The sequence below is a fragment of the Carassius gibelio genome, chromosome B25 (genome assembly GCF_023724105.1).
Source record: "Carassius gibelio isolate Cgi1373 ecotype wild population from Czech Republic chromosome B25, carGib1.2-hapl.c, whole genome shotgun sequence".
Lineage (NCBI taxonomy): Eukaryota > Metazoa > Chordata > Actinopteri > Cypriniformes > Cyprinidae > Carassius > Carassius gibelio.
The window spans coordinates 9,286,100-9,310,337 of record NC_068420.1 but is presented as its reverse complement, the minus strand read 5'-3'; the positions used below and the strand labels follow the sequence as shown (position 1 = coordinate 9,310,337).

The following is a 24,238-nucleotide window of genomic DNA, read 5'->3' as shown; positions in this document are numbered from 1 at the left end:
TGAGTTCCTAGTTCTGGTTCCTGTAGTGTAAAAAAAACAAAAAAACAAACAAACGCATATACACTGTGTGTGTGTGTGTGTGTGTATATATATATATATATATATATATATATATATATATATATATATATATATATATAATATATTATTAATAAATATTATTGCTACTAACCATTTCTCTGTAAGAAAATAAGTAATGGGTTCAGTTCCCAAACAGGTGCTTTTATTTGTTATATGTATCTGTATTTCTTCTGGAAAAAATCTACCTCAGCTTCTGCTCTAGCCCTTTTACATTACTATAAAATTACATTACAAATAACAACAGAGCCCAAGCTTAAATTCAATTACTGGTTATTTTTTTTACTATAGTAATCAACATTCAAATTAAACATTTGTGCGCAAACATGTCAATTTAAATTAGCTTTTAAATTATTCAAATTCTTTTTGTTGTTGAAATACAATAATTAACACAATGGCTGTCAGAAATTGTTTCATAAAAGATTTTTTTAAACATAGATTAAATAATGAAGACATCACTAACAGGGAAATTGAAATAGGATTAAGTACATACTGTAGTCTAATATTTCTCAAAATGCTCTTCATGTCTCTAGCAAATAACAAGCTGTGGACACTGAAGACTTGACTGATGTAAATGAAATGCTACGTGACGTTTTGTTTACAAGCTTTTTGTAACGGCGTCTTTCTGAAAATTAAACACAAATTGAGCGATAACATATGATGTTAATTCGTTTATTTCACATAAAAAACTATAAACTGTCATGCCACATCAAAAAACGCCAAAAAGGCATGTAGGCTCTTGTCTTAATTTCCTGAAAAAAAAAAAGAATGATTTGTTCGGTAACATATTGAAAATTTTAGTAAGAATGTGTACCATTACACCCCTACAAAGTTTCACAAAAACTTGACGTAATTCAAAACTGAATATTATTAAACATATAAGTAATTCTGTATATAAAAATACTATTAAAGGTTTTATAATAAACCATGGATCAAAAATTATTTTGGGTTATTTAATTTATTTTATTTAGTTTTGGAGTCATGAAAATGTATTTTAGTTTAGTTAGAATTTTTTTATGCTTTAATTTTATTAAGTTAATCTCATTTTGTGGCCTAATGGTTAGAGAGTCGGGCTCGCAATTGAAAGGTTGCGGCAGGAATTGTGGGTGGGGGGAGTGCATGTACAGTTCTCTCTCCACCTTCAATACCACGACTTAGGTGCCCTTTAGCAAGGCATCGAACCCCCAACTGCTCCCCGGGCGCCGCAGCATAAATGGCTGCCTACTGCGTTCACTGCTCTGTGTGTGTGCACTTGGATGGGTTAAAAAAGCAGAGCACAAATTCCGAGTATGGGTCACCATACTTGGCTGAATGTCACGTCACTTTCACTTTCACTTTTCACTTACATTTAATGAAAATCTTGTTTTAGTTGATTTTAATTTTTGCTAAAGTGATTCCCAGAGGGTGCGCTTACTGAAAGTTATACTTTCAATGCACTGAAAGTAACTTTAAAATGTCTTTGGACTGCACACAATTATGCTTTACTCTTCGAATGTTGTGGGCGAAGAATCTGGCACTATATAGGAGTTTCCTCTGTCTAGATGTCAAAATACTGAACATTGCAGTTGTGTTTGTTGGCAAGACATGAGTCTGGCCATTTGAGGTTGTTGCGAAACTCTTTTAGTGATGTGTGAAGCCATGAACCACGCAATCTTTGGCACAGCTATTTATTCCAGCACCACTCATTTCTAAATCTAAATAGATATAAACACGCTGTGAACACAGTGTTGGTGGATGTTTTTGAGGCTTGCCTCATAAAAAAATGACTCTTTGCTTATGTAAGTGTATCATATTCCTATATTTCATCAAAGGATGGTCCCAGACGCATCGACAGAGATGCGTCCATAGTTGCTGGAATACGAAGCCAGTTGCATGGAGTTTGATGTCTAGCTTCTTGTTTATTTCCTAGCATTTCCTTTCAGTGTGTGAAGAAGTTGGGTCATTGATGTGTGAAATAAATGATCTGGACTCCTATAGCTTTGGCTGTGCATCTGTCACATTGACTGCGAAAGGAAAGAAGGGAAGGAACAACAATAGGAAGAGAAATGAGTTTTGTGGGATTGTCAGAACTTGCTACGCCAGCGTGTTGCTACATGAACTTAATTATTGGAATGGTTTAGTAAATCACCATGACTTTGTATTCATTCCTCACCTAAAGCTGAAGTGAAGGGCAGATTTAGATCTGGCAGTCTTCCAGTGTTCTTCTCCGTCTCTCAGGTTCCCTACATCAAAGGAAGAGCACATGCAGATCTCCAATACTGGAATATTTATGAAACCCAGACTAATCCCTCCTGTTGCGAACGCCATTTCGGAGGTGGGACTAGATGTTTTAGGAGGATTGGGACATGGCGTAGTACTTCCCTAGCTATTCATAGAGCAATCTGTACTCGGGGCAGAAAATGCACTAGCTAGCTTTTTAGGCAGTGGTCAGAGGTAAATTTGTTACTGTAAAATGTAATGTCATAAGAAATCCTCCTGTGTGCAACAGAAAAGCCTTGCCTGATGAAAATCTTTCTCATGAGCATCAGCATTTCATTATGAACCGGACAAGGGGTCATATACATGCAAACTTGTGCACATTTCCACCCTCTCTAAAATATACAGTATGCATTATAGAATGAAGGTGTCATTTTTGAATTACTCGATCTATCGATCTATCGATCTATCGATCTATCTATCTATCTATCTATCTATCTATCTATCTATCTATCTATCTGTCTGTCTGTCTGTCTGTCTGTCTGTCTGTCTGTCTGTCTCTCTCTATCCATCCCTCCATCCCTCCCTCCCTCCCTCCCTACCTACCTACCCACCTACCTATATGATATCTATCATATAAATCAATAGTTTAATCCTTTAAGTTTTACTTTAATATAACTTTCCATTACATTGCATTGTTTTTAATTTAGTGTCTGTCTTTGCGTCTGACTTAGGCGTCATGTTGCTGCAAGCTTTTTTATGTTAACCTGGGACTTGAAACAAGCCTTGCTTATCTTGTTAGCTGCAGCTCGGTGTTGTTATTCCCAAAAAGCAAGAATCTTATATTAGCTTTTGGTGGAAAAACTACAAAAGGTAGGGCTTTGCTTTTCTGCAGGGACCCGTCTTAGATAACAGCTTTTGTTGTTGTTCAGAGAATGGATGTGTATTTATTTGGTCGTAATATACTCGTTCTCGTGTTTTTCCAAACACAAATGACTTCATCTTTGTTTAAGGGAAAAGAGCAGCTTGGACACTTTGTAAAATATCTCCTTTTGTGTTCTACCGAAGAGTGCTGAGGTGGCAGGCATATCAATATGTACAGCTTTTGCTCAGAATATGGACAACAGCCTTCATTTTATGGTCGGAAACTGTGATGCTTCTTTTACGATAACCATTTCCTTATATGAGAGCGATATAAAGTGTTTAAATTTGAGATGTTTTATGGCGGGATGTTGTTTTGAAGGCAGGCTTGAAGTGTCAAAGAGACAGTTTGATCATAAAAGTAACACTTAAATCTCTGCAATAAACCAAATTGTGCTTAATCCAAGTCATTCTGTGGTCGTCTGCGGTGGCTTTTCGCTCTCGCAAATGTTTATTATAGAAAACCGTCACGCATATTTAATGAATCCTCAAGGAATGCTTGTTTACAAGATTGTTTTATGTGTGCTTTCCAGAAAGCTTTATGAATCTGTTATGATATGATGACTAAAGAGGGCCATAGGAAGATGTGTCTACATTTGGTACTTGTTCTTTAGACATTCTCTTTGACTCATTACTGGTCATTTAGAAAGTGCACAATCAGTTGACCCATCAATTAGTCAATGTGTCAGTTAATCACAGGGGTAAACCCAGAGCACACTTTCAGATCTGTCTAGTCTATCACCGTCCGCCAACTCCCCCTACAAATTTCGATTCCTCCATGTCTTTAACATTTTCGATTTAAGCGCAGTTTAAGCTGCAGAATCTCTTCAGCATTTAAAGAAATGCTGATATGTGCTAATAGAACTGTGAAAAAAAACATCCTGTCGGCTGATAATTGGATGTGACTTGCCCTCATGTTGTTTCAAACCTGTTTGATTTTCTCATATGCAACACAAAAAATGTTCTGAAGACTGTTCATGCTGCTCTTGTGTAAATACTGAACATGGGTACCGAGGCGGTCAAGCTCCAAAAATGACCAAAATATAGCTAAATCTGTATGATTTTTGCGCAGCGTTTCAAATCGATAGTTCACCCAAAAAATGTTAATTGATTGTCATGATTTACCTACCCTTATGTCTTCTGTGGATAAATTTATTGTCCATCCAGTGGAAGTCAAAGATAAAAAAAACTATTATTATTTAATAATTAAGCAAACATAAGGATTCATAAATAAGCATTAATAATTAATTATTCACTATTAATACTAGTGAAAATGTAGTGTAGTAAAATAATAGTATATCTACGTATAATATTAGTAGGCTATGTGTAGTTGTCTCTGTGTGTGTGTGTGTGTATATATATATATATATATATATATATATAATTTAATTTTAATAATTTTAATTTTATTTATTTATTTGTTTATTTATTCATTTATTTATTTCAAGTCAGTGGTCCCCAAAACTCACTAACATTCTTCAGAATATATAATTATTTTATTCTTTATAATATTCTTTTTTTTTTCAAATCATATTGGAAATGTATTATAATATTTCATTTATATACAGTATTTATTTATTTTGAATTTGAATGAGCTTTTTTATATAGCCAGTTTTAATTTTAAATGTTTATGTTTTTTTCAATGTATTTATATATTTATTTATTTAGTAGGGCCGGGAATTAATCTAATTAATTAGAGGCTTTGTAATTAATTAATCGAAATTAATCGCATTTTAATTGCATATAAATATTTGACCTGAGAACAGTGAGAAGTCATTTTTTTTTCACATGGATTTATAGTATACCATTGAATAATGACTGAATACATAAGCTTAAGCAACAAAATATTGTTTATTTTTGTTCAACCAAGTCTAGCAGACCAGTGCAATTTTTGCCATTAAGTGTAGCAATAGCATATTTAGAAACAATTTAGAAATAGTACATTTCAGAAATTCAGGAAGCTTATAGGTGCTGGAACCTTCTGTAAAGTGTTTTTTTTTTATTTTTTTAAGTAAAACACAATACTGTCAATTACATTCAGAACATTAGAAACACTGACTATTAGAAAACATCTCTCTGTTGCTTCAGAGGCCATAACATACTAAGTCCAACTCTCAACAACCTTGGCCAAAACAATAAAGAGTTCAACATAAACTGTTGCACCAACAAAATAATACATAGTTCAACATAAAGTGTAAAGTCGACGCTAGCTGCTATATGTTTTGCGTTGAGGTGATACTTGAGGCTCGATGTGCTGCTGCAGTGATATGCGGAGTGAGCGCTAGTTGGTGCTCCAGTATAATCGGTCCGCCGAAACTCATCCAGTGAGAAACGTTCCGCGGTGCAAAAATAAGTTATTAAAAATGCGGGATTTTTTTTTCTGTAATTAATTAATCTTAGTTAACGCGTTATTTTTTGTGCAATTAATTAATCTCAATGAACGCGTTAAAGTCCCGGCCCTATTATTTAGCTATGTTATTTTTAGTCATTTTAGCACTTCATTTTATTTTTTGTTTTCCTTTTAGTTTAAGTTTTTCATATAATACTTATTTTATTATTTTTATTTTAATTAAACTTTAATGAGCAAAAATAATTTGTAATATTTTTAGTTTTAAATTAACAATAACAGCACTGCTTGACAGTCACGTTATACTATATAGTCACTATAACATTCTTTAAAATGTCTCCTATTTTGCTTCACAAAAGAAAGTAAGATTTAAAACAACACGAGTTTGAGTAAATGATGACAGAATTTACTCATAAGACCCACCCTCTCAATCTTACACAGCTCAAAGAGCCCCGGTTCAACTACATATAAATATAATTTATTAAACTGAAGCATGGTAACCAATCGAGATGCACAATGAAGTATCTCAGTGCTGGATGCGGTCTGTTTTTCACATAAATGCACCCACATATGCCCACTCATACATTCACAGATCAAGTGTAGACGGTCGACATGTTCAAACCAGATATGCACATTGTTAAATTTCTATGGCTGATGTAAATCTGTGCAAGCCAAGCTCAGAAAACCTAATGCTAGCAACAGATGGAGGACGGCTCGTAATTTCCCGGGCACAGCTATCGGAGATGTGTGTCGTGCAGCTGCTTACCGTGGTGTCAAGAAAAACAGCATCTGGGTGTGTGTATGTGGGAGCGAATGAGTGATCGAGAGAGAAATAGAGAGAGAAGCGCCTGAGCCACTGAATGATTGAACTGACAGTATCCAGAGCATGACACAGTGGCAAATCCCAGAAGTTTTAAATCATTTGCAGTTAAGTGCCAGAGATAAATAAGCGATTAAGACTTCTTTAGGTGTGTCGCGAAATGGCCTACCCAGCTCAATCCTCTGGTCGTCAGGTGCCAAGCACCACTTCCTGTCAACGGACGGGAGGGGAGACCTCTGGGAACCACATTTCCGCAACAGCAAACTACAAGTGCGTGAATTTGCATAGCTGACAAGCCAAAAGCTCCAGGGAATGTGGCAGCCCTCTCTTCAATTAAACGCTTTCTCATTAGCTTAGGTGTAATTGCATTGTGGGTAATTTAAACTAGTCATAAATCGTGAGACGGAACATGATTTGGGAGCACCAGACAATGAGTAATGGTGATCTCCTGTCAGTGTCACAAAGAGTTTTTTTATTTATTTATTTTTTACATTTTTTCGTAAAGTTACAGTTGACATTGTTTACAACATTTGCCACACTCTAAAAAATAAATAAATTAATTAATAATTATTGGCAAACAAAACAAGTTTTCTTTATTCTTCTATGTATTACTTTTATATATTCCTATAGTATATGTACTGTTCTTCTGTCTTTTTTGTCCATTAGTGCACTACTACTTCTCTTTTTTATCGTTCTTCGTTGATGTTTGTTTACTGTTTATGATTCTGTTTACTGTGAATGAGGTCCTGGTACAGTATATCCACATATGTCTCAAGGCCACATGAGCCAGCTGAAGACAGATGCTGGTGAGGCAGAAGCCTCCTGCTGTTCATCTAAAGCCTTCCATCACTGACACTGGAAAACACTTTCCTGCAGCCAAGAGGGTCCTTCAAACCGAAGGGCTTCCAGAACCACATTTCACAGTACAACACTGATTAGAAAAAACAGATTTTCCTGGCAAACCGGTCTCTCCCCGAAGTACAAAAGTTGATTAGCTATTTGTAAATATGTGCATGCTTTGAACATCACCATTACAAGACTTTCAGCATATATAATTATCACTGAATGAAACAAGAAATTGTCTTTTTTTTGTACATTTTTTTTTGAAAGGTCTGAAAATCTCTATGGATGGTTCTGTCCGGGCTAATTTTTGGTTTTGTTTGGTATATGACAAATTCTGTCTGAACAGCCAATGTGGGCTTAATTACTCGGCTGGATCCTGATGTTCTCAAAATGCAAATTGCCAGTATTTTGATATGGGTAGCTTATGAAAATGAAGAGAGGCGAGATGATGGTGTTATGCTTCTGATAAGTGGCTTTGAATGGGAAATGACCATCTTTATTTGCCATTGTCTTCTCAAGCAAAGCATGGTTTGTTCGCAGATGGTGCTTTGCTTTATATATATTTATATATATATATATATATATATATATATATATATATATATATATATATATATATATATATATTTATATATATATATATATATAATTTTTTTTTTTTTTTTTTGAAGACCAACATAAACTCTCTTAAGAATAACGTTCTTTATTGGCATTAGTGGCTGCATGATCAGCCTTTAACTGCCTTTCCATTGCACAAAACTGCTTTATAGTGGAACATGGTTCTTCAGATTATTCAAATATTCTTTACACTTAGAAAATAAATTATTTTTATTAAAAGGTTCTTTAGGGAACTCAAAATGGTCCTTCTATGGCATCGCTATGAAGCCCTCCTTTAGAAGTCTTTATTTTTTAAGCGTGTTTGTAATATTTATACCTGCATTGACATGAAAGGATAAACATTTTAATGTGATGCACAGAGCTCAAAGCTTTAATTTCGTCTGCTCGTCGGCAAGCCCTTATTGTCTTCTGAGCGGCTGTGTTTATCAGTGTTTAGCAGCGGATGCCCAAAGTGTTTGAGCTGGGGAAACTTCTAGAAACATAGTTATGGCATTGGTGAAACTTCTGAAAACATTTATTAATCAGAGTCTATGTTGTAATGGGTGCTAATTCACAAAACGATGATGCCAGCTGGCTCTTGTCACAGCTGCTCTGAAGAGGTCTAGTTATTTCTGTCAACCATTGGCTTCAGGATTGGACTGCTTCATTAAAAATCATGAATGCTGTCTATTTTTGTTCTTTGGGCTCTATAATTTTTTTTTATTTTTTATTTTTTTGGGGCTTTGTCAAATGTGCTATTTAAGTTGGAGCAATGTACTTGTGGTTAGTTCATGGGTTATGTGGGAAATTTGGGTTTGAACATATCCAGTCACTTGTCTACTGTGTGTTTGTCCAGTAAAAATGCACGATATTTTAGTATTATATCAGCCAATATTAGAGTTTAATTTAATTTTATTTAATTTTATGTAGATATTGTACATTTAATTCTGCATTCCTATTTCTCCTATTTAACAACACTGTTTTTTTTTTTATATAAAAATATATATAATTTATTTAATACTGTACATTAATGATGTTGTGGTAGGTTGTGCTAAATTTACTTGTAGCATTTAATAATTTATTTTATGTTTTATGCATTTTATTTTTTAATTTTGTTTTAGACAAAGTAGTAGATCAATTTAATATCAGCCAATTATCATTCATTGCCGTAACATAATTATTATTGGCTTATTGGTTAGGGTTTTTGATATTGGTGCATTTCTAATCTTTATCATGCTCTTGTTTTTAATTTATTACAGCATCTTTCTCTTTTCTACAGGCAAGTGGGAATTTGTAGATGAATATCGTCTAATTTTATGTTCTGAATTTGTTTCACAGACACATTGAGAACTGGTCGGGCTTGCAGACTTTGAGGGACGTTGACATGGAGTTGTACACTGGGCTTCAGAGACTGTAAGTACCACATCACTACAAAATCTCGCTTAATAAAATACTGATAACAAGCAAATCAATGTAGGTCCAATCCCAGTGTGCCACCACACTTAAAAAAAGAAACATAAATCGCCAAAGATAGCTTTTTGATCTGACATCTACAGATGGCATTTCTAGCAATGACACGCTAGCATGGGCGACTTTCACAGTGGCATCCAAATGCTTTTTCTAGCCAGACTCACATAAAAAGTGCCTCCCCAAGGCCTGCTTTAAAATGATCAAATAATGCTGCTGAAGTAGCCAGAAAATTTAATTATATCCCCCAACACCCTCCATCTGGCCAAGCCTGGCTTTACCTCATTCAGTCTGCTGCCGTCATGCAGGTATCTTTACTTGGCTCTTCATTAGTAGGACTTCCTCCCTCACAAGAGCCCCTCAGACCTCCTCTTCCTACCTATTACAACTCTACTGGTTAAAGGAGACCAGAAGCAATGATTAGTAAGGTTCTCATTAGTGGTTATTTCTCTTCTTTCACAAGGTGATGTGGCAGAACCTGGTCACGGTCTGTCTCTGGAGGGAATTTCTGAGCTTGGAAGATTCTGTATTTTTTTTCTGAGTAAATGTGTGGTTACTCTAAGCTTTTAGCATGTGAAATTATGATATGATTCCACAGTCTAGGGTTTCTGTTTTTAAGAAGTCACAAATAATTAAACGTTTTAAAATGCAAAAGTAACTGCTCCCAGAACACAACAAATCATGTAGCTTTGACATTTGAGTTCAGAGTATTGAGGCAAGAATCAGTGCAAGACATTTCAGATGCTGTATTGTATAAAAAAATGTTCTTCGGTTAAATTTGCAGCCCTATATTAACCAAACTTTGGGTATTTAAACATCTGTACATACACTTGCGTTCCTGCTCTTTCCATTTTATAACACAAAGGTGAATTAATTAAACACTTAGCACACTATTTTAGTGTAAAATCTTTATTATTCACCAAACATCTACAATTTAGTTTTACCAAGCTGGTGTTTTTAAATGGTCATTTAATATTTTATTGCTAATTTAGTTTATTCTTAAAAGAATTAAAAGAATTTTCATCCAAACCCTCCCCCCGACCTAACAGGTAAAAGTACATATGGTACATTTTATGCGACATTGGTTTTGTATTGGTTTTGTCACCGCAGTTCTGAATTGAAATGTCCATTGAGTAGCGCTTTAACTCTAATGCGCCATGATATTTTAAAATAACATACCATCTGCACGTCACTTAAATCTACCCAATATTATGAACAAAAGTGAATGTGACGTAAAAAGGCAATTCCAAGCATTCTGTTTTAGTTTTTATTTATTTATTTATTTATTTTTTATCTCTCACACTTTCATCATGAGTCATGTTTTTCACTGGATTCATACTCAAGGATTATGCATCCTAAATCCAATTCCATGCTGGCTGAGCTAGTGAGCAAGCTTGTTACATCCGTAAAACAAAATATATGGAGCTGTAATCATAAACAATCATAATAATCATGTGTATGAAAACGATAGTAAGTGCTCACTGTTTTACCTCCTTTAGTGTTCATTTCTGTTGGAAACGGCAGTGATATGTAATTATTGCTGCTACGTATTTAGCATTTTGCAAAAAAAGTTAGGTACGTTTTTGTCATGAGATCAGGTATAGATGATGACAGAAATTAAATTTTGGGGTGAACTGTCCCTTTAAAGGCTACTAAGAATGATACCTCAAACAATAATGTTCTGTTTATTATAAGCATGCTACAATTTTGTCATCTTCCGTAACACTTTAGAATAGGGGCCAATTCTCACTATTAACTAGTTGCTTATAGGCTTACCTATTATTAACATATTGGTTGTTTATTAGTACTTATAAAGCACATATTCTGCATGACCATATTCTACATCCAATGACCAATACATAAACTTAACAACTACCTTACAAACTACTTATAAGCAGCAAATTGGGAATTTATTGAGGTAAAAGTTGTAGTCAATGGTTTGTTAATAGCGAGAAAGACTCAGTTACGCATGGTAACCCTCGTTCTCTGAAGGAGGGAACGGAGATATTACATCGGTGACCGACAAATTGGGATGTCGCTTCGATAGACCAATCTACTTAGAGTGTAAACTAAATGAGTCAATGCATATTGGCATGCAATTATTGCATCCAGCTGCCACTGATCACAGCATGAGTATAAGGCAGCAGGTGCAATGCATACCAGGTTTTCGCTGAGGACCCGAGTGGTGACCCAGCTGCTCAGCGGTGGTACAGCAACCGTGGCGATGCTATTTGATGTCTCGGAGGGTACCATACAATAACCCTTTGAGTTGGTCACTCTCGACATCACATCAGTGACTGACGAATCGGGATCTCTATCAAAGTGCCATGTGTTCTGCCTCTTCTAGTGCCCTGTGCAAGCTGCCTGCACCCCTATTTGGTGTAGGCCATGGATCAGAACAAGTAGTTCCACTTACCATTGTCAAAGCACTACTTCACTGGGTGAGATTGGAAAACACTGGGGAAACGTACCAGTTCCACTTGGAACAGGGATGCTGCAGAAGCCCCATTCTTCCTGAAGGAGTTTTTGAAAGCAAATACACTTATAGTGTCCGTTTAGTTGTACATGTAGAAATCTGAGGTTCCCTGAGGGTTTTGCCACTGCTGTGATCCTCAAAACCAGCTGTGCCACTGCCTGAAATAGTTCTCCCCTGTTGGCCACCAGGACGAGCCTTAGATTGCTGCAATGGAGCTCTGCCCCCCTTGAGGAAACGGAGTCTGGCCCGCAGATCCGAGACGGTCATTTTCCCATGATGTGCTTGCAGCACAAGAGCGGGTAGTGCAACCAGAAGTGCCCAACCCACTCAGCACAGGAACGACCACCGCTGTAGCGCTATACCACCAACACCAATAGCTTCAAAGAGTGTGTTGAATTCATAGCTCACTGAAGACACTTGGATGGAGCAGAACGATTTTGTCGCTTGGCTCCAAAGCTAGAGGTGGTATGGTATGCACCTGCTGCCTTATTATACTCATGCTATGATGCAATAATTGCATGCCAATGTGCATTGGCTAATTTACACTCGAAGTAGATTGGTCTATCGAAGCGATATCCCAATTTGTCGGTCACCGACGTCGAGCGTGACCGACTGAAAGGGAAATGGGCCTTTAAAGTAAAGTGTGACCTAAGTTTTAAATCTCACCAAAGTCTGTTGAATTCTGATTGGCTTCCAGGTTTTTGCTTGTTAATCAGCTGGGAAAAAAATAATTTAGTAAGTTATTCCATCGATAATGTTCTGTTTTTCAATATATTTAGTTTGGATTCTAGTGGATATAGTCTCAATTCTTAAATAATTTGAAAGATTATTGAAACTTTATAGCTAACGTTATAGTAATCGTCTTTGTTATGAACAGACCTTAAGAGACATGTTTACATTTTGTAGCGATCATGGTATCCATAATTAACCATATGCTGCAGCTCAATCAGGCCGAAAGTTGCAGTCGACAGGATTTGGGTGTACATAATAAAACACTCCTATCTTCTAAAGAATTTGCTAGGCAAATTAATGTATTCAATTATCCTCCTCAGAATCAGTCTCGCCTGCTCTGAGACCTCCGTTCAGGCCACCGTTCACTATTCAGAATTGGCAGTTGGTGATTATACATGTTAAGTATCATGTTCATTCAGGCTCAAGTCTCCAACCTCATGCTAAAAGAAATACTTTGATGTAATCGCTCACACAAACATCCCTAATAACAAGAACGGAGAGTGCTTCGTGCAAATAAACATCTCACAAATGCCAATGTTAAAAAAAAATGTATTCAATATGCATAATTGATTCCAGCTGCCAGCGTAAATAACTCCGGGAGCAAGGATGCAGGCTCTTGATGATATTCTGCCCTTAATGATGTTACTTGAGGAGAGGAGGCAGACTGGAAGAGAAGATTAGATGATGTTTTTTCCCTTTTACTTCACATTTCCCCTTTTGACACTGCTGCGAGACGGCTAGGCAATTAGCAGCCTGTTTAGCCCCTAGCTGCTGTCAAATCCATTTAAAATGATGAACATGAACTGGTCTTTCAGTATTTTTTACCAGCTCACCTCCTCTTAAATCTATGATTTGCACACTCAAAACCTAAAGGCTAATCAGAGCAACTTAGCGCAGCATTTGACATTAGCATAACCTAATTGTCCTTTGCCACAGGTGTATTTTTTCTCTGGCATTACAAGTTTTTCATCACATCTATTGCATTCGTTTTAAATATTTGTCATAAACATTTTCTTTTTGCACACATTTGAAATGCAGATTAAACAAACTTGGTGAAAAAAGCTAGAACGAGACATGAATGAATGATCAGATGAAGTTCATCCGCATGTTCTTTTGATTTTCAGTAAGAAACTGAATCAGCTTGAAAACTTCTTTAGAAATACAAATCTTCTTTAGAAATAGTAATAGAAATTTTTGAGAAGCTGTTAATTAAATACAGTGGGGCTCGAAAGTTTGGGCACCCTTTGCAGAATCTTTGAAAATGCGAGTAATTTAAAAAAAAAATAAGAGAGATCATACTAAATGCATGTTATATTTTATTTAGTACTGTCCTGAGTAAGATATTGAACATAAAAGATATTAACATTTAGTCCACAAGACAAAAAAAAATGCTGAAATTATTAAAATAACCCCACTCAAAAGTTTGGGAACCCTTGGTTCTTAATACTGTGTTCTGTTACCTGATGATCCTCGACTGTCTTTCTGTTTTGTGATGGTTGTGCATGAGTCCCTTGTTTGTTCGGAACAGTTAAACTGAGCAGCGTTCTTCAGAAAAATCTTTAAGGTCCTGCAGATTCTTCAGTTTTCCAGCATCTTTACATATTTGAACCCTTTCAAGCAGTGACTTTATGAGGGTTCCCAAACTTTTGAGGGGGTTATTTTAATAATTTCAGCAATTTTTCAGTCTTGTGGACTAAATGTTAATGTCTTTTATGTACAATATCTTACTCAGGACAGTACTAAATAAAAAAATAACATGCATTTAGTATGATCTCTCTTATTTTTTTGAAAATTAGTCATATTTTCACAGCCCAAACTTTCAAGCCCCACTGTATTTAATAATGAACTAAGTAGTGTTAAATGGTCAAAATGGTTGGTCAAAACTACTAATAAATGTTTATTTGTCTTTTCCATTCTAGGAACATTGTGAACTGCAACTTGCGTACGATTCAGTCACGAGCCTTCGCCAAGAACCCCAACCTGCACTACATGTGAGTCCTGTTAATGAACCCTCTTTTGAAAGTCAATTGTTTGTTCCTCGAGATTCATACAATTAGAAATGGATCATGAAGTTGGGTTCAGTCGTTCATCTACACCAGACAACAAATCTTCTTAAGTAGGCCATGTTAAGCAAATGGGGACAGTGTGTTTTCCATCTTTGGATACTCTGCACAGTATCATGGCCGCTCTTATTCGAGAGATGGTTTGTCCCTCCATGCATAATTTATGATGATAAAGTTCTCTGGCATGTGTTACTGCGCACTACCCTCAACCATTTCTCAAAAGTGAGCTTTGTGAGTAGCCCGGCAGACATATACATTGGTTTAATCTCTAAAGAGCAGCTTTGCAGAGCACTTGTTAACATATCGTCTTTGTCTGTAGTCGTTTGATGGTTTAAAATAGCTTGAACGAAATGACTTCTTTCGATAATTTGCTTAACAGTTTGCAGCAACCTACGCCTCTTGAAATTCTTGGTGTTACATTGGCTCGCTCACTTCCTCATCCTGACAGTCAGCAAAGACCCTCTGTTCTGTGCTTTGAATAAACAAAGATTGTTTGCTGTAGAGCTGCCTGAGTTGTGGTGGAGAATGTGGGCAAAGAGAGAGATGATTTACTTAATGAAGGCTGGATGGGACGAGTGTGACAGGACTGTTATTTCCCAATTTCCTGCCGGCGAGCGGTGGAAAGGACATGGAATCGCAGACTGTCACCTCCACACAGTCCAGCCCAATTTGTGCTGTCCATCACAGCCTGCAAATGCACTTCTTATTTTCTTTCTGTCATAAACTGACGTGCGTGCGATATTGTGTTGGTGAGCGTTGCTGGTGAATGTCTTTTTTACAAAATGTTCAGGAACTCTTTGTGTCATGTATTTGTCACTACATGTGTCCACTGTAAGCACTATAGTAGGGTGTACGGGAACCTTTTGTCATGGCATGTTTCTGGTATAAACTGGACACTAAGCTGTCTGTTAACTTAAACTATGTGTGTAAACAGAATCTACACAATTTTGAACACATTTTTGTGAGTATTCTTATACATTACCACTTCAACCACACTAAATTATTTTTTAATTACATTTTTTTTATTGCATTCAAATCGATTAGTCAGTATTACATAATTCTATTTTACATACATTTCTTAAATATGTACGTGTGTGTGTGTGTGTGTGTGTGTGTATATACACATGTACACAGTACACGCATATATTATGTAAACATTAGCTTTCATTTTGGATGCGATTAATTGTGATAATATTTGTTTTAGATAATAATTTTTTCATCACTACATTTTATTTCACAAATATATAGCGTAATTATTAAGGGAAAATTCGTTAGTTTTTGTAGAAATGAGGAACAACTAAAATACTTTTTTATTTTTGAGGAAATATAGGTTTATTGCAATCTTTATTTAGTTCCATTTTTGTTTGGAACGTGTATGATTTAATTTTTATTATAGTTTTTTTGTAATAGTTTAGAGTTGAAAGTCTGGATATTTTTGTGATTGAGCAATGGTGACCAAGACAACAGATACAGGGGTGTCTTTCTCTTTTGGGCATATCCAACACTACGTTTGTGCGAGAGAGAAAGAGAGAGGAGGAGTCATTCAAGCACATACTACAGTACCATCTCTTTTTGGGCCCTTTTGTTTTGTTCTCCCATTCCATGTGGTCTTCACAGAGCACTGACTTTTATGATCGAAAAAATCCCAGAGATTTCCAGACGTGTCATTCACAACACACACGGGGTCAGGTCCCGGGAACAAAGTGGCAGTGTTATCCGTTTTCAAGTGGCAGTGTTATCCAGTAGTGTTTTGACATTTGACGTGGAAGGGAAATCATGTTATGAGCACAAAAAAAAAAAAAAAAATGCATCATTGTTCTGAATCAATAAAGACAAAAAACTTTATTATTATTATCATTTTTTTGTTGGTAGTTTTGTTTTATTTACATATAAAGATTAATATGCTGCCACGTGTTTTATTCATCCTACTGACACTTTCTCCCCCTGTATTCATAAATAAAAATTAACCTTTCTAATTTTTCATAACTATTTTTAAAACATCTGAAATGTTGAAAAGCTAAGCTAGTTATAACATTTTGATGAAAGATTAGAATATTCTTTTTATTTTGGTACCAAAAACTATTATGCACAATAAAATATTATTAAATGATATGGGGTAAATTTTGAGTTTACACTGACTTGGCAGCTACTTGTTTTGGAGTTTCACCAAGCTTTGTGACCCTTGCAGTAAGAGTTTCGCTATCAAGGGACTGATTGTCTTGTTTATTCTTTGTTTTCATACTCCAACCACCAAAGGAAATTTTTTTCAGCAGCTTTGGATTAAAGACATAGAAATCAATATAGGGGCCTATTGCTTTGGTCGACCTGCTTTTTGAAGGTGGGCGTTCGCTTTCATGTGTCTACTAGCCATGTGTGGCGAAATGAAAGGTTGCCTTCTGGATTTCTACAGGAACATCTTTTTTCATTGGAATGATGAAGAGAGGACTCAATATACCCAGCAATGGTTTTCATAGGTAACTTGTAAAGGTTATTCCCATGAGCGATAGCAGAGGAGGACCAGGGAGTAACTCTCATTAAAAACTCAGTCCGCTCACTGAACCTCCTTGCAATAAAATGTCACTTTTCCTTTATATAGACGGCTTGCAAGCTGGTATATTTCATTTTTTTTTGTCATTTTTACCCTGAAATAGAGAATTTTGGTTGATAAGCATGTGCAAAATGATTAGAATGTGTCAAATTGTAACAGACCAAAATAAATGTTTATAAAGGTTGGAAAATATATAAATAATAATGTAAAATCTATCAAGTATAAAAAATATAAACATAAAAAACTGAATATTATAAACAAATTTAGAAGTTTTTTTTTAAGCAAAACAACTACTGTTTTTGTTTTGTTTGTATTGAGATTTTCCTGTTTGTTTTTTTTTTCTATTTGTTTTTGTCTAAGCTTTACTTTTGTTTTGCGTTTAATGTCACTTCATTACTTAATTTGGCAGACTACTAAGGGCACTGCACTGTAAATATTTATAAACTACAGTTCAAAAGTTTAGAATCAATAAGATGTTTTTGTTTCGCTTTGCTTTTTGTTTGTTTTGTTTCGCTTTTTTTTATTTGTTTTACCTTGGCTTTTACTTTTAGTTGTAGTTCTGGTGGTGGTCTCTCTCTTTTCTCCCTCAGGCCAATTTCACTTGAATTTTGTCACTTGAACTCTGTCAGTCTCTCTTTTGGCCTCTCTCAGTCTTTCTAACTTTGTCTTTCTTTAAAACCCGACACTCATAGGCGTCCCCTTCTTTTTTCTCTTGTTCTTTTTTTTTTCTGGCCTTGGCATGCAAACTCAGTTTTTCATCTTCTTCCATCACTCCCTCTCACTCCATCCATCTCTCTCTCTTTGTTTCTGAGATGACAATATTTATTATTCATGCCACCGTTGATGTGGTTGCTGTTTTATTCCCCTCACAACTGGAGGAACGCGCTAAAACAGCTCACATCTTTTCCTTCTCTGTGAAAGAATTCCAAAATGAGCCTTTGACTTTGTGGTTAGTCAGTCAGCCATGTCTCCCTCTCTGAAATGCGATAGGATGCTCATCAGTAAAGGAGAGAAGCGCCATTGTCTCCGCGGGCTCTGAAGGCCCCTCAGCCCCAGTGAGAGCTTTATTTGGCTTGATGAAAGTTGAGTGCTTTGAGAGAACACAATAAATCTGTTGACACTGTCTTCTTCACTCATTGAAATATGAATTGGATATTAATGATGATGCCTGTTGGTGATTTCGATGAGGTTTACAAAAAGTTGGCATCAGATCAGAAAGACTAATCACATTTCCGGGAGAAATTAGCATTTTTGCATTATTCATTTGTATCAGGTGAAATGTAAAACTTAAGGAGTTTGTCTGGTTAGACAGTCTAAAAAACATTAAATAAAGTGCATGCATCCATAATAAAACTTGCCTCACATGGCTCTGCGGAGTACATGAAAGCCTCCTGTAGATTAATTGAATGTGTTTTGGACTGTTAACAGAACCCCCCAACTACAATAGAGTTTAGAAAAGCCGGGACAATATTTAATATAACTTTAAATGGATTTGTGTGAAATAAGAAAATAATATTCACATATAATGGCTTAAGGGTGAGCAAAACACAGGCTAATTTTCATTTTTGGTCAGTTTTAGGGCTAAATATCCCTAACCACATCATGATTGCTTTCAAATGTGTTGCTTGGGTATATCACCATGTATCATGGATTGTGATTTTTAAACCTGTGCCTAGAGAAATATTAATTTTATTTATTTAATGTGTTTAGGATTTATAAAAACTTGTATCTTCTCCCATCTGTGCATCTGTCATTCTCTTTCTAATACTTTCTCAGTGTCACTGGCTGTCATCCCTCACTTTTTTATGTAGCTACTTTCTTTCACACTCTCTCTTCAGAAACACAGGCCACAGGTTGCTGTAGTCAGAGGAGAACCAGAATATGGAGAATGTCTCAATAGTTCTTCCTGAAATACAAAGAGAGCAAGGGGTTTCCAAATTTGGAAGCTCCCATATTATTTTACTGGTTTTAAAAATATATTCTAAAAATCTGGTATTTTATATTTAGAATCTTAGTGTGTGCATGAGGAACTTCCGAGAATGTGAAGTTTTTTTTTTCTTCTAGTTTTGACTTTTGTGTAGATATCAATCATTTGGTAGACTACTAAGGCAACTACAGTTCAGAAGTTTGGGGTCAGTAAGATGTTGTTTGAAAAACATCTCTTGGGCTCAAGAATGCTGCATTTGTTTGATTTAAAATAGTAACAGTAAAACTGTATTGTCATAATGTAAAACATCTGTTTCTGTTTGAATACATTTTAAAATGTAATTTATTCCTGTGACGGCAAAGTTGCATTTTGATCCTCCAAAAATGATCCTTTAGAGGAAAAAAGAAGGATGATTTAGTTTTGAAATGAAATGCAAAAGTGCCTATTTTGGCCTATTTGGATTTTGAAAAGCCTGTTGACTTTTGCCATTTACCTAAGGTGATTTTGGATGTTTAAAAAAAACAACAACAACATATATTTCCTATTTAATTTGTTCCACAATGTTCACTGATTTATACTTTATTTAAACTTTGTGTCATTTATCTATTTTATTTGACATGAAGGTGTCGTTCCTCCAAGCTTTCTTACTCGTTTTGCTAATGAACGTTCTATGTTTCTTATTTATTTGGTTATATATTATACGTTTACTTAGCCTATTTCCAGTTTTGTATATCTATTTAAATTTTATGTAAGTTATTTGTTATTTTATATTAGGCACGGTCTGCCCTATAGCATGGTGCAGTTTGTTTTGTTTTGTTAATAAAAGTTCTATGTTTTATATATAGGCTAAAGTGAGTTTGATGTTTTATTTTGTTGTTGCATTCGAGCAGTTGATGCCGAACTGCCGCTAATTCGAAGTGAAAGTAAAATGTGCTAGGTACTTTTAAGCTAATTGAAAGCAGAGGAAAGCGGGGAAAAGAGAGACAATTCAAACTAACTTAAAATGAATAATTGTATTATGACGAATTGCCGCTATTTGATAGTGAATGTTACATGCACATGACACTTTTACAAGCTATTTAAAAGCAACGGTAAACGAGGAAAAGTGAAAACGCCCCTGCTCCCATGGTAATACCGGTATTACCTGTGTTGTCAAACATTGATTAACCAAGAATTTAGTCACCGTGACAACACAAATAGAGGGATAGATCAGAGCTATGTGCCCTCTATAAGCGTGCATACTGCATGTGAATGTCGCTCTATTGTGCCATCCCAAAGAGGCACAAAATAAATTTCACCTACCTTTAAATTAAATGTTCCTTCCTGTTGGAATGACCTGCCCAAGTCAATCAGAGCAGCTGAGTCCTTAGCCATCTTCAAGAATCGGCTAAAAACACATCTCTTCCATCTTTATTTGACCCTTTAACCCTTACGTGTATTGTGCTAAGCTAGCTGAGACTTGTCATAGCACTTTCCAATTTGTGGGTGGCGAAAGTCCTGCTGTGTGGTTGTAGAACACTGTAATGTCATGTGTTCATTTTTCATGAAAGTAAAACTAGCATTAAAAGAAAAAAAACAAAAAAAAACATCAAAGCTGCTTTCTTCTGTTCCGATTCTGTCATTAATTATGTAAATACAGTTCAGATCCTACTTCAAAGAACTGGACGTTTTTGACAGTGATGCCATAACAGTTAGAAGTTTAAAAGCTAGTTTTCAGAGTATTTTGCTCTGAACATATTAATTTAGTCATACCTTTATTCAAGGTCCATCTGAGTTTAAAATCAAGGTGATCTATAATACCTGGAGTAAAGCTCTCTTATAGTATTACCATTCCTCAATAGCACTTTCTCTGGAAGTATTTATTTTGAAATGCTCAAGGTGGCTCAGTTAAATTGTTTATGTTCTTTTCTGTTTTAAACAGTGAGCTTTAAATGCCATGTGACTAACTCTGTGACAAACATGGAACTAATGTAAAGCTCAGGGCTGTCCTTAGGGGGATGCAACTGGTCTGGTTCGCGAAGAGATCAAGGGGGACTAACTATATATCACAAACGACACTTAAATTAAATAATTATATATAAAGTGATTTATTCATTAATGTGTAATCTGTTAGATGTTTTAAACAAATAATGAGCTCTAATTTTTTTTTTTTACATATTTTTTACAACTCTTTTGCTTTAGATACATTTTAAATATTAAAATAAAATGTTAAATCTTAAGATCCTTCTGTAAAAAATTTAGTGATTATTAGTGTGTTATTTTTTTATGTACTGTCATTATAAAATAACTTTATTATAGTTCATTTAATTCTAACTACGTTAATAAGCTTTTGTTAAAAACTAATCAAAATGTACAAGTCTATATCGGTATCGGCGTCGGCCAAAATAAATAGGAAATTAGCAGCATATCGGATATTGGCCCAAATCCAATATCATTCATCCTTAGTTATAATAATTATTTAATAGAGATATATTAAAGGTGGGGTGAAATGCTCATTTTCACTCAATATCCTGTTAATCTTGAGTACCTATAGAGTAGTACTGCATCCTTCATAACTCCAAAAAGTCTTTAGTTTTATTATATTTATAAGAGAAAGATAGTCTGTACCGTTTTTTTCCCTGAAAAACCAGAGCGACTGGAGGCGTGACGCGTGGGCGGAGCTAAAGAATCACGAGCACCAGTAGGCTTTTGCGTTGAGAGCGTTTGGAAGCTGTGACATTACCGCGAGGAAAAAACCATCGTCCAAAACAAACCATGGCTAACAGTCAGATTCAGCGTATATTTATGATCCAGAATCAGATCCAGAGGCTGAAATTTAACAAGAGCAGCATCAGCAACGACTAAAGCAGGACGTCTCTATGTGGTATGTATTGAAACTGTATATATTTGCTTAGCGGTTTTGGAAAATGACTAAGTTCCACTTTGTCGTCTTTTTTTTTTTTTTTTTTAAGGTGTACATGTGGAAAGTGCAGTTTGATGACAACATCGCATGTTGTTTACTTGATGTGCTTATGCGCCGATAGCTAAGTTAACAACACAGAGATATTTGAAGCAGTTTTACTCACCGCATGCGGTTCCAACACACGATCGTGACCATTTTTCGTTGGGATTGCATTATCCTTAAGAAATAAACTAAATGCAAATCCGGCATCAAACTGGGCCTTGTTTGCAAAACAAGCATCTTCGAAATGCAGGGAACAAACAAAAACACTTGCACAACTCCGTTGATGCTCTGTAAAAATAAACTCCATCCACTGGTCCCTTAATGCTGTTTTTTTTTTTTTTTGGTAATCTGTGCAGGGTTGTCTTGCCCTGGCAACCAAAAACATGCTTCTTTTGTGACATTTCGGTCTCTCGCTCTGATCAGTGAATGTCTCTGCTCTGCTCTACGGGAGCGCGCGCTCTTCCGGGAGAAGTGCCCTTAGGACCCATATAAGGAAATTCCGCTCCATCTAACGTCACACAGACCCATACTCGAAAAAGTATGACACTTTAACAGTGTAAAAAACGTACTCGGTTACTAACGTAACCTCGGTTCCCTGAAATACGGGAACGAGTACTGCGTCGAAGACGCATATGGGAAAAACCCCCTTTTTCTCCTGAACTGAAGCCTTATTCAATCACGCAGTGAAACTGCACAGCCATTGGATCGTGCAGTGCTATTAAAACAAACCAATGGCTTGGCAGCGGTGCTGCACGAACCTATGGCAGCGAAGCCCGCCAAAGCCCGCCAATATGGGCGGGGAATCTGGCTATATATTGGCCGCTTCGCCACAGGAATTCAGGTTACTTCGACTGAAGCGACGACTGAGTTGTGCAGCCTTTTTAGCATGGCAAGGAACGCAGTACTCGTTCCCGTATTTCAGGGAACCGAGGTTACGTTAGTAACCGAGTACGTTCCCTTTCAATACTTCACTCGTACTGCGTCGAAGACGCATATGGGAACCCAGTTCAATCACGCCATGCTAAGAAGGGAGGACGACCAACGCAATCAAACTTGATTTGTTAAACCAAGATATGATAATAGCAACTAGGGGCAGAATAAGCTCAATGAGGTTACGTCTGGCCTAGCCTGATCATCCCGTGTTCGTATCGCCTCAGTAGCCAAGGGACCGAGTGCATACGAGTAGAGTTTGAGCCTTGGGCAAGAATGGCCAAGAGCATGCAAATGAGGAACAAGAAGGTGACCTTCACACAGAAAGTACCCTAGCATGAAGCGCTGGGACGTCTAGATTGTAAAATCTAGCAAATGTGGACGGCGAGCTCCAGCCAGCCGCCTCACAAATTTCTGCGATAGTCACACCATTAGACCATGCCCAAGACGAAGACACTGCTCTCGTCGAATGGGCTCTTACTCCAATTGGGCTTTGCAGGCCCAAAGAAGAGTAGGCTAGCTGGATTGCATCCACAATCCACCTTGAAAGTCTTTGCTTAGAGACCGGTAACCCTCTGGTGCGGTTTCCAAAGCATATGAAGAGCTGTTCTGATCGTCTTATTGGTGCAGAACGCTCTATGTAGACTTTTAGAGCCCTCACTGGGCAAAGTAGATTCAGCCCTGGATCCTCCTCTGTGTTTTGTAACGCAGAGAGGGTGACCACTTGTGCTCTAAAAGGTGTGGAGAGCACCTTTGGCACATAGCCATGCCTCGGTTTCAGGACGACCCTCGAGTCGTTAGGCCCGAATTCTAGGCAATTAGGGCTCATCGAAAGTGCTTGCAAATCACCCACACGCTTAACAGACGCTAGTGCCAATAGCAGAGCGGTCTTTAGCGACAGGGCTTTAAGGCCTATGGACTGTAGCGGTTCAAAGGGGGCCCCCTTCAGGGCTCTCAGCACCGTGGGCAGGTCCCAAGAAGGGACGGTGGGAGGGCAAGGCGGATGAAGCCGTCTGGCACCTCTCATAAATCGGACGACTAAGTCGTTTCTGCCCACCGACTGGCCTGCTATAAGGGCGTGTGATGCCGCTATAGTTGCTACATAGACCTTGAGCGTGGAGGGGGATCGTCCCTTCTCCAAGAGCTCTTGCAAAAATGACAGTATCACTGATACGTCACAAGAGGTCGGGCTCTCACCATGGTCTGAACACCATGTGGAGAACACAGACCATTTGGAGGCATAGAGGCGTCGTGTAGACGGAGCTCTAGCCTGTGAAATTGTGTCTAGCACACGCTCAGGGAGTCCCGCGGGCTCCCGTCGAGCGACCAAATGTGCAGAGACCACTTCT

The 24,238-nt window shown here is 36.8% G+C and overlaps 1 protein-coding gene across 4 annotated transcripts in view; it reads left to right on the top strand.

The window, feature by feature from the left end:
- LOC128014143 (NT-3 growth factor receptor) overlaps positions 1-24,238 on the top strand; it is a 238,740-nt gene that overhangs the window by 52,376 nt on the left and 162,126 nt on the right. For all 4 annotated transcript variants that reach the window (XM_052597476.1, XM_052597475.1, XM_052597474.1 and 1 more), the window contains 2 exons: positions 9,141-9,215; positions 14,397-14,468. In XM_052597476.1, the coding sequence (XP_052453436.1) occupies positions 9,187-9,215; positions 14,397-14,468 (101 nt within the window). In that variant the 5' untranslated portion in view covers positions 9,141-9,186. The remainder of the gene's footprint in view (positions 1-9,140; positions 9,216-14,396; positions 14,469-24,238) is intronic.